The sequence below is a fragment of the Pezoporus flaviventris genome, unplaced genomic scaffold, assembly GCF_033815535.1.
Source record: "Pezoporus flaviventris isolate CSIRO_AGI_PZ_B2104156 unplaced genomic scaffold, CSIRO_AGI_Pfla_v1 ptg000001l, whole genome shotgun sequence".
NCBI classification, from domain to species: domain Eukaryota; kingdom Metazoa; phylum Chordata; class Aves; order Psittaciformes; family Psittacidae; genus Pezoporus; species Pezoporus flaviventris.
Genome location: NW_026892549.1, coordinates 45242470 through 45254599, shown reverse-complemented (window position 1 = coordinate 45254599; position 12130 = coordinate 45242470). Strand labels below are relative to the sequence as shown.

General features: G+C 37.6%; 1 protein-coding gene across 3 annotated transcripts in view; it reads right to left on the bottom strand.

Moving 5' to 3' along the window:
* Positions 1 to 12130, bottom strand: part of PARD3B (par-3 family cell polarity regulator beta) — a 429596-nt gene that overhangs the window by 201855 nt on the left and 215611 nt on the right. For all 3 annotated transcript variants that reach the window (XM_061455076.1, XM_061455066.1, XM_061455058.1), the window contains exon 11: positions 4923 to 5108. In XM_061455076.1, the coding sequence (XP_061311060.1) occupies positions 4923 to 5108 (186 nt within the window). The remainder of the gene's footprint in view (positions 1 to 4922; positions 5109 to 12130) is intronic.

Below are 12130 nucleotides of genomic sequence, written 5' to 3'. Positions count from 1 at the left end.
AGAAAAGTCATTCAGTTTCATGGCCAAGGTTAACCAATATTTGTGGGTGTAATAAAATAGAGGACACTGCTATTTTGTGTCTTAGGAGTCCTAGTGCTGTTGCCATTATTATCTGTGATTTATTTCTTTTCATAAAAACATGTGCTGTGGACTTTTCTCTCTTTAAAAAGAGGATAAGGTCTATTTAATTAAGAGACAAGAATTTCTTTTTAAGCTAGTCAAGTTCACAATTATCAGGTTGGCATAATTCATCAAAGGAAGAGAAAGAGTAAGAAACTGGAGACACTCAGTCTAGAAGGGCAGTAAAGAAAGAATGTCAGCGAAAGACCTTGGACAGAAATACATGCTTAGTTAAAATTAATGTGATTCATTCATAGGCTCACTACATACTTTTCATACAGTATTTTTCTGAACTATTTACATATTTCATGCGTTTAAGTAATCAAAACCACATACATTTTTTGATTTTTATTTTTTCTATCACTAAGATGTTCAATTAACTCTTCTGCTATTGCTGCCAAGTCTAAGTAATTGGTGCTCAAGTAAGTTACAGCAGCAGTGAAAAACTCAGCTTTAGTAAGTTGTATTTTTGTTGGAACTGGATATCATCATTACTATGGCAGAGTATGAATAGTCACAGAGCTGAAGAATAGCATATACTAAAATCCAAAATAAACTAAGAGGGACAAGAAGATGGGAAGACAGAACTGGAAGATGAGTCAGTAAGTGAAGGAAAATGAGGAGAAATAAAACTTTTTTCAGGAGGGTATGGGAATAGAGCACAGGAAACAGCAATGCCATTTGGAAAATGATACTGAAACCTCTTCCACCTTTCTTGAACGTTTCATGCCAACTTAAATTTACACACAGCCAAAGTCAATAGGTTAACCCCACCCTTTCTCTACGTACAAAATGATGCCATCACACATGCTAAAGTTTAAGGAGAGAAGAGTTAACATTGTTGAACAGGGAGTTTTATTATTTGCACATGTTGCAATTCCTTCGTGTTCTATCAAAATTTGCTGAAATGAATGGAGCCATTCATGGTAACAGCAGTGAAAGGAAAAAAGAATTTATTCTCTGTGAGTTTCTGTAAGGCTTTCAAAATTTTACAGGTCCTCATGTCTTCCTCCTGCGGTCCCACAGGTTATTGGATTACTATTTTTCCTTTCTGTGGATGAACACTCATGTATGAATACACGTTAAAGCTTCTTACTAAAGTATATACAAATACAACATCAACTGCGTCTTGTCATGACTACCTCTACTGACTATGCAACTGTCCTGAACACAATGTGTGTTTTTAAATGAATCACTGCAGCCTCAGAAAGCTCAGAATTGGCCTAATATTTGCCTTGGAATACTTTTTTATGAGACTTTGTGTTTATTTATATCTTAATAATGTCAGTTCTTAAAGAACTTCTTTAGATGCATCTCCCTTCTTCCCACTCTGTTACATACTCCATTTTAATGCAAAATTCAACTGGAATCCAACACTCCAGCTATGATCTGAGAGGGAAAAAAAAAAAGGATGCATGCTTTATAAGTGTTGATCAACTACACTTGCCAAGTCACCTGCACAAGGTAGGTTGGAAGACAGCTGAACACTGTTTTCACGCATGCTTGGGTAGAAGTTATTTCACAGAAAAAAAACTTTTGATATATTAAAAACTGAAAAAGAAAAAAAAAATCCCAGCGTCTCACAGTTTCCATTCATAGATTTTCACATCACTGGTGTTATGGCCTGGTTTAGAAGCCTGAACTGCAAGACAATCTGCTTGGCTTAAAACAAAGTAAATGTTGTTTTAACACGTTTTTAACTTTCATCTCCTAAAGGTAGGTTTCTTTGTGGCTTCCAAGTAGAAAAACAACATTTGGCACTTCAGCAAAACAGTTTTCAAATGTCATCTCCGACACAGCAAGGGAGCTAATCTATTAAAGGGTGAAGTTGCTGCTCCCCTTACTCATTAAAAACAATTATTTTAATGGAGACTCACAGCAATGGGTAGAACCATACACCCCATAGCTACCGTATTCAGGCAGCCAGTCACAAGACTCTCACTTTTTACAGTAGGGCAGGGAGATATAATGCCATGTTCCTTGTGCAGTTTTGTTTTTAATCGAAGCACACCTAGTTATTTCCCTTTTCACATCAGTGACACTTCTCTTAGAAGAAATTCCTTGATGTCATTTACTGGAATCATCCAGTTCCCCACACACTGCACGCAACAAGCAACAGCACTCAAAAGCCCCAAGGAGGTTCAAGCTACACCATGTTTGATTTGAACAAACGCACACATATAAAATACTCCATTATTTTTTCTAATAAATGCTCTGCTGCATTTCAGCTGCAGTAGGCAGCAAATACCTCATCATCAGGAATGCATCACAAGTGAAAAGCCAAGATGTCTCAAGTTGAACGTGAAGGCTGAAATCCCTAAAGTTACAGGGGAAAGACGACGCATTTAAACTCAATCAAATGTTTGTTTTCTTCACATGAAAGGCTCTGAGTAATTATAAATATCAAGTATTCTAGTAACCTCTTTATCTTAGGGATGATAAAAAATATAGACACTTCAAAGTTGCAAAAGGAGGTTAAAAGGAGACATAATGGTTCAATCAGCAAACTCTAAATGCAGAAGTGAGAAAAAGTGAGAGAATTCTCATGTCAGTGACCATTATGATTTCCTCCTGTGATAGTTTCCCAAGAAAACTATGCACATTGAAAAGCAAATGCACATGTCTAAATCTGTAATACCCTGTTTCAAAGAGTTACAATGAATAGCATGGGAAAATGCTCTGGACAACTACCAGCTGGAAAGAAAGGCTTTTTAAAAAGAACATATTTAAAATAAGGACAGTAAGGACATCTTTAAATATTTACACACAAAATTGTGCACATTTTTTAACTTGATACAAGAAATTTTATTAGTTGTTAATACCCACTGATTATGTTCTATGTAAAGGTCATTAGACAGGAGAAAGACAGCTGTTCTCCATCCATATGCAACAGTTAACTGTGGCTCTTAAGACACTGCCAGAATGACTGCATTCTGTGAGTACTTACAAAAAAAAACACATCAGAAAGATTCTCTCAACAGTTCTGGGCGAAGCTAGAGCCTCAGCTACTACCTCATTTGCTTTGGAGCCTGCTTTCAGATCTATTGCTACAGAGCTGTAATAGGTGAAAGGGTTATAACAAGGTAGATCAGAGAACAGGTCACAGGACCACAGGTTATCATGAGACAAAATGATCTTCTGGCCATGGTGACTATCTGTGCCAGTTGCCTGTTTACTTTGGTGTGAGCACAGAAATCTTGCTTTGTTAGTATGCAGATCCCTCAAGCTAAGCTTTGGAGTAACTGTGTAAGAACACAGAATGGTAAACAGACAGAACTAGAAAAAGTTGTTTTATATGTCTATGATGTGACAAGTTAGGAAGCCAGCCCACTCGTGCTGTCAGAATATGGCTCCACAAGCCTTGCTATTCAAAACACTGAGTTTATCTGTGGCAATACAGACTGTCAAAGCACCTAGTGTGGACAATCACTCAGGAAACACAAACCTGGGAAAGCAAGGAGGGCAGCCACATTTTCACAGTAAAATGAGCTGCAGTTCATAGCAGACATGCACATAAATTGAGTTTATCCAGCCCTAATTTGTTCATTCGTTCCTTAACTCATTTCTGATACACAAGTAGATGAGCTTATTTCAATTGTATTTTAGCCCTGAGTTAACCACAGTCAGTATTCTGAACTGCATATACTAGGCTCAGTTATACTTGAGAAGATCTGAGCTTTGAAATAACAGTGGGACTGGGACAGGTAAATAATAGAAGCAGGGATGTATTAAACATTCACATCAAAGCTAAATCTTAATTACTGCTATTTACTAGATGCTGTAAATAGATGATTATGAAAGTTTTAATGCTGTGAACTGTCTTACTCAGCAGGCTGATGTCAGTAGAGGAATTTACATACAATGAATTAAAAGGTATTTTTACAGAAAAGAGAAAAGTGAGGAATTGCTGAGATAATACAAGAGAAAAAAAATTACCTTATGGATCCACAAAAGTTAAACATACTAGCTCTGCAAGATTAACACTCTTTTCTAATTTCAAGAAAGTTCCCTTTTCCAAGTTTTATTAGGGAAAAAAACCACAGTCAACATTTTTTCCTAAAGATTAGAAAATAACTCAAATACTTTTAAAATCATAAAAATGCCCAGCAGTCCTTATATAGTCCTTAGAGGGAGCACAACAATTCAAACACTTTCATTTACCGATTTAGTATTACCACTTCAATCCATCTCAGGAACAATTGGTTACCTGCATAACTGATGGAAGGCTCAGCCAAGTTACATTTTTATTACAGTGGTAAAAAATATTTGGAATAAAAAAAGAAAGAAAATGGCAAGCTAGCTTTTAATTTACAGCATAAATTAAACTCATGTTCCTTAACCGCACAGAATTGTCAATTTCTACTTTTTTGTGAAGAAGTTTATCTTTTGATTGCTTTTATAGGTGTAACTGTTATCACTTTGGGAGGACTAAAATCAGTGCAGATAGACAATAAATGTAGGTATCTGCCATTGAGGCTAACAACATGCAAGTTTTCCCATGTGCCCCTGTAAGCTGTGGGGAAGCTGGGAGGCAGCCTTTCCTCATCCCCTCATCCTTCACCCTTTTCCCCATTTCCTACAGCACCCAAATGCCTCCCAAAATTTCCACCAATTCACTTTCGTTGGGGCAAACCCTACCACACACACCACCAGAATCTTGGGACAAAACAGTAGATTTACAGCTCACCTAAAGGAATGAGTGAAAAAAAGTTATTACTTCCTAGAATTGAATGACATTCAGTACTCATCATAGAAACATCAGAATTTTAATGTAATCACCATCTGATGGGTTTCTTCTATACCTTAAAAGCAGCACCTCCGTGAATAATTGATTTAATGAAAATCCCAAGATCAGCTCCAGTCTCCCGAGATTTGTTGCCTTTTAAGCTCACACCAAGTCCAGCAGATCCAGAATCATTCAGAGGAATCTCAAAGGTCAACTGCTCTGTGGTTTCCGGAGACAGAATACTGCAGTTTGGCTCTCCTTTCTGTTGGAGAAAACAAGGATGAAAATATGGGTGAAAAGGGGACAGAGACAATGGATGAGTTGTTTCCATAGGTTCCCAAGATAAGAAACAGTCCTCTTTTCCAGAAAGTAGCTTGAAGAAACAGCCTTATAACCAACAGTACATTTAGCTGACATTTTGTCACGACATGGCTTAAAATGTTATTTTTAATGATACCCACAAATATGCATAAATAGAAGGTAAAATAGCTTAGTTCCACATGATATGAAACTGATGTTGCAGCAGAATATAGAAAAGATATTTACTTTAAACACAGCTGCATAAAAATGTAAGCCATAAAAATCTCAACATCTTTACATGCAGCTCACAAACTGTAACAAGAGTTGTACTGTTAAATCCCATTCCCTTCTGAAAATTGAGATTCATCCTTAAAAAATTATCCTTCCCTTAAACCTGTCTACAGAGGGAAGTTGATTCAACAAAAGCAAGGGTAAGAAATGGAAACACAGTAACTTATTCTGCACTAACTCCCTTGTACATACTTTTAATCCATAGAGGTTTCTTAAGAATTTTTTTTCCTCCTGGTATAGGTCAATCCCACAGTTTTTCCTAGATTAGACTGCTGTTTACAAGAGTGCCAAGTTAAGTATCCAAGTATCCAAGAAAGGACTTTCTCTCACTGTACACTGTATGTGCAGTTTCGTAGAGTTGTATGTGGTTGAGGGGGTGGAGGTTTGCCTGTTCTGTATTTTTAAAGCAAGTTAGAATAATGAAAATAAACAAAATCAAATTCTTGTCTGAAATATTCATACTGGCACTCTACAGAAAAAACTAGGACAGGAGACCTACTATAAAGTGCTCATGGAAGGCATTATTATAAAAAAACCTTACGCATCACACCCAATTTTACTGCACTCTTCCTTGTCCATATAAATCAAAGACAATTTATTAGTTTATGCTTCTTGTCACTTGGATATTTTTTGTTCTTTGTAAGACGAGTGTTAAAACATTAATAGGAAAAAACAACACGAAAAGGAATTACAGGGAATTTCAAGTTGAAAAAGATGACTGGGGGCTGCTTGCAAGCATGTCAAAGTCTTATATTATCAAGTAGAGGCCACACACAAGGAGGAGTGAGGTAGCTGGGCCAATCCCCCTTTTACCTAATGAAGCATTGTTCACAGGGCCTAAGCTGCAGTACATACAGTATCAATGCAATTGTCAGCAAAGGCACCAGCAGTACAGATATTTTATCAGCAGCCAGAGTAGTCCCCTATATTCATCTCTTATCTGGTCTGATCAACAAGAAATTCTGAACAGAGAGCAGAAATTACTGTCCTGAAGCAACAAATGAAGCAACCACCAAGTAAACTTTAATTTATTTCAGATGCCCTTTCACTGATGAGAAGCAGCCACTCGCTAGAGGAATTGCATGAGCCAGAGTGCTAGGACTATAAACCTCAATCCCAATACACACCATGCTCACATTCTTCCTGGAATGTAACTGCATGATATTAAGTCAACACAATTTGCCTAACTGTGAAATATAAAAATGACATAGCACCAACACTGACAATTGTCTTGATGCCAGCACTTGTCTCTAGTATCTGTTACTCATTTGTGCTTTTGTCTTTGTTCACCAGTAGACAATTCTCAGTTACAGATCTGTCACTTTCATTTCTTAGCTGTGGATATTGAGACATCCTGAACGTAACTCCCCAAAACCTACAAATTCATAACTAATGCGAACAATACAAAATGATAATTTGTAAACACTCCTGCTCTAACTTCCTTCAAGAGAAATCAGTGTAAGGAAAAGGCCTCACTATTTACTGGCCTTCTAACAACAGCATTTTGCATTTAAGGTTTTAGAAGAAAGATTTTCTGCCCCATCTTCTATTTTTCAAAACATGCATATGCTTGCCAGCCAATTCACAACTCTTAGATCAGAACTCTACCCAAATGGAACATCCTGTCCAGATTTGGACAGGCGTTTTTCTCAGTGTCCCCAACATGTGATGTCTCGTGCAGCCCTTCAGGACAGTCTAGTTTGTATTACTTTCCTGGTGCCCGAAGCACGCAGTTCCTGTGTGCTGCTGCTATTTTTCTACTTCAATCCATGACACCCGCACCAGACTCTTGCCCCTTCAATATTGTGGTTTTGTCTTTCCCAGTACTACAAGGAAAGCAGCAAGGGGGCTTATTGTCACAGGACATACATCTAGTTCAACATAGTCCAATTATCCTAAAAGACTCTCTTTTTCGTTATATTCAACCTTACCATAAGATCTAGAAAAAGTTGATTTAAAAATAATGCTGAATAGTACTTAAAATAATTTGTTACCCATGAAGGAGGTGAATGACATTCCAATGATTTCACAGGGAAAGGAGATGCACACCTACAAATCATTGATGAATTAATTATCAGACCAAGTAAACTCTGTCTTTACCTCCTTAACATTTTCATTTGCTACTCATTGCATAGCATCTGATAGCAAATGCCTGGTAGTCAGTCTACAACATCAAGACTCCCTGGTGCAAATACAAGATTGAAAACTTGTCTTTATGGGAGTATGGGAGAAGCAGTAGAAAGGAGGAAAACCAGATGAGAAATAAAAGGGGATGAACAAAACCTAGAAAAGCTTGATTTCATCCTATACTTGCTAAATGGTCTCAAATTATTATCCTGATGATAGTGCTCTTCCCAAGGAATGCATTTTTACTGATGGCCAAAAGAGCTCCAGCCATCCTTAAGTTAACAGCTCATCAATTAACTGCTTCATTTGGGCAACTAATTTCATGAGTGATGGTCCCTGTTCCTAGAATATGCAGGTATGAATATTAAATGCTGCTAGTGACTCATACAGCTGGATTCCTACTGCCTCTATTTCCCTGACTTTGCTAAAACATTATCCCAAGACATCAATACTTTACAATAGAGCAACCATCATCAGCTCAATTACTGTCTGGTAAAAGGAAGTCCTATTCAATGCACTAATGCTTGAATTCTATTAGAAATATTTCTTATCTCAAGCTTGTCCTAGAATCTGAATTCACTCAAACATAGAATGAATGAAAGGAGCTACAACACAAATATATTTCTAGCCCAGGAAACACTTAAGTTTAATGTTGTAAATTACCCAGTCAACAATCACATCGTGTATTTTCCATGACAAATGTATCACATTTCAGCACTTCAGGAATTAAATGACAGTATATTACTGAAGTTATTCCCTACTACAGACACAGGTAAGTAACTCAATGGTGCTATGATGAACGAGAAATTTTGGCATAAATCAAAGTCCAGACAGCCCAGTGATAAGACCTCAAGATGGTCAGAACTTTCAGGTGGCCAGGCCTGTACTTTTACTTTAAGATGGGTACACTGGAGACAGCAAAAGGGCTTTTAAACTCTTAAGTATTAATAAAACATAGTTAACAGCACAAGGTTAAAGTTAAAAAAGAAAAAAAACTAAACAAAACCAGCCCCCCCAAAAGAACTAAACTACACACACACGAAACCAAACCCTCCTCACAAACCCACTAAACACTTGAATAATCAGTCTCCACTGCTCATTTTGTCCTTGCTACTGCTCACTTTGTCCTTGTTGGTAGGTGCCTCCTTCAAGCTTTACTACATCTTAGCCTGTCATCCTTCAGTGGCTTCCTCAGCTGCAACAAGCTCTGAACAGTCCCCTCCAGATATGCACGCTTCCCTTCCCAGTCACCTCTGCAATTTAGTGATGTTTGTTCCCGACTATTTATAGGGGTCTGCCAGCCGCAGCTCCTACTGCAAAGCTCCCTCCTGGTTGCACCATCCAGCATTTTACCCAGATAGTTCCTGAGCTCTTTCAACTGCTTGCGGAAGACAGTCTCCTCTCTTTCTCTAGGTGGTTTCTCCTGGACCAAATGCAGTAGTCAGAAGTCAGAGGCAGTCTGTCTGCTTGCTGTCCAGAATCAGCTGTTAAACAGAATGGAGCAAACAACTGAACAGGCACCATTCCTCACAAGGAAAATCAGGACAGGAATGTTTTCATCTACTGAGATAACCGCATAGTACTTCAGTAAAATGAATTCTCACATTTACTGAATCATCACAAACCAGACAAAAAAGTTCAGAAGAATTTGTATGAACGTGAAAGAATACAGAGTTCACTAGATCTGGGAGCAGAAAGCCCTAATGATATGTGCTAAATAACATTCAGAAATGCAGACTGAATTTATTCAGCCTTTATTCATGGGCCTCGGGATGTGTTCAATTAATTGATATTCTGCCAATGATTTTACTTAATTTTTAGATGCACATCTATACCTCAGGTCTCCAATTTCTTAATTAAAAGCCTATAACAAAAGACTCTTACAACAGCCTAAAATTTTACTGGTATGTAATTTTCACCAACAAATTCTCAGTATTTTAAACAGTAATAAAATACTTGTAGCCTTCTCTTATGCCCAAAGCACACAAACCTGCACAGTCACCCGTACAAACAGAATTGTAACCTTTGAAAAAAGTACTCTGCATTGTTTTCTTTCCTTTTCTACTTAGTCCCTGGTTATATCTACTCAATATTGTGTCAATCCTCTGTCTACCCTGGGACACCACTTTCAATTAGTCCTTTTATTTAATCTTACAACGCCTGTTCTCATTGACCACGGTACTTTTGATCTGTGGATTTATGATAATCTAATGCATATCTCTCAGTGGAAAGGTTGCCTTATTTATCCCCATTGTTCTTTTGCCAAAAGAGAAGCTTACAAAAAAATGAGCTCTCACTTAAGGCAGGAAGGAAATAGCATTTGTTTAACACAACAAGAGACCTTTCAGTACCTGTCTGCTGCCCTTGACCAACACACTATTATGGTCTCTCAATATGCTGGCTGCCCCTTGCCTGGCTGCTCATTTCTGATAAGAGATGCCAACTCCCTGGAGTGCCATTCAGAGCCAAGAGCAAAAGGCAAGAGACCCAGGAGGGTTATTTTCAAAGGCTTATGAAGGAAATAAGACATTTACATGCTTTTGCAATTATTTCTGAAAAGAAAAAAAAGAAAGAAAAAATATCTGTAAGAGTTAGAGAACAGCCTTTAAACTGTGGCACCACATAACTATCACAGGCAGAAAAGCTTGAAAAAGAAGTTTTTTCTGCAGAAAAAGAGAAAAGGTATGTCCTTATCTGTGCTATTCTCTATGTTCTTTCCAAGATCTTAGCCACAATTAAGAAATACTTTGCTGACAGCTCATTTACTTTCTATAAAAATCCACACTGTATTTGCAACAGATATATAGTAATACTCTTGAAAATAATACTCAAAGATAATGTACTGCTGTAATCTTGTCACAATCTAGTAAATAACTGAAGTCATTGCTGCATGTATTCATATTTAGCATTTCTGACAGATGCTTTCAGATTGGCTTCTTTAAAATCATCTGTATTCCATCCTGCAATAAAAACTAAATCGTCACTAATGGCACACCCTGCTAAGACAAAAAAGCCAACAGCAAATCCATGGAGATATATCATACTGTACGTGGATACTTTTTACATTAACACAGTACACTACAAATTTGTGTCATATTAGGTAGAATGGTTCTGGTTTCAATTACGTAGACTCCCTGGCATTACAGCTTTGAAAACTGACAAAACTATATACAGCTCTTCATCCAAGACAGATACATCACATTTCACTATTCAGTGTCAGAGGACACTTCAAAACCAGAGATTCTTAAGTTTGCCTGACATGCCTATTCGAGATCCTATAGCAAGTTTCACCCAAGAAAATGGTGTGTCTTTGCAAAAGTGTTTTGTAATTTGATGTAGCACTTCCGTTCAACTTACAAATGCAGTCTCACTTAACCTTTTACGTAACTGTAGGAAACAGAGGAAGAACAGTTAACTTGCTCAGTCCTCAATCGAGGTATGTCCTACTGTGAAAACACCCATTTTCATCCCACATATGGGGTTAACCATGTACTGAGCTGGAGCCTTATGCAGTTAATATACCTTGCCACTTAGATCCTAAAGTCTTATCACTCATGAAGATGGAAGACTACATGGTATTTTCAGGGTGAATTTAGGATTGCATACCTTCAGAATATATTTCTGGCAAGCAGGTCACAATACTGATGCACTGTGTTGCACTTAGTTGATTTACTGGTTACTGTTTTAAAGGGAGAGCAAACAAAGCAGTAAGCAGTGTATAATGCTTTTATGTCTACTTCAAACACCACATGCACACATTTCATGTAAAGTTAGCCTAAGAAAACCTTTTTCATGGATTCTAAGGCAGAGAGACTTTTAAAAATATTTGTATGGTATATGAAATAAAGCTGGTGACCCTTGTAAATGGCAAGATACTACAGCTGCCAGTAAGATTTAAGAATTGCCCAAATACTTTGGTTTTATTAAACATAAATACTGTAAATCTGGATAATGCATCTAAAATGTATGGAGACACAACTTCTGGTAAGAGACAGACTTTATATGCCTCCATTCTAATGTATACATACTTCTGATTTCATAAAGTGGGCTGCCAAAAAATTTCGGACAATACCAGAGCTGAGACTCATGCTATCAAGTAAACAGTTTTCATTTCCCAATGCTCCGAGGTAGGGTTCCTCAAATTAGGAGGTTTTGGCAGTAATCCTATAAGCAAATACAGCATCTCATGGTACAAGTAACATTATGCTCTCTCCTTACTTGTCTCCACTCCTTTACCAGCAGGCAGAGCACCATTAGAAGTTCTTGCAGGCAGTAAGTGCTATGACCAGAACTTTCAGACCACCCTTTTAAGGTTCATTGTACTGGCTGGAAAATAGGAAGACTGAGGTCTGAAAGACAAGTCATTGCTAGATCGTAACATTGATAAGCTTGACAGCGAAAGCAATAGCAGACCAGAGGTAGCAAGGTCTCTGCAGCCTTGAAAAGGCTGACTACCACTATTCACACAGAAAAGCACAGTAAACATGTTTACAGTATTCGTAGTTATATTGGCACTTCACAGCACATGCGAGCTCATTCTGCATTTCAAAATCGTTGAATCTAATT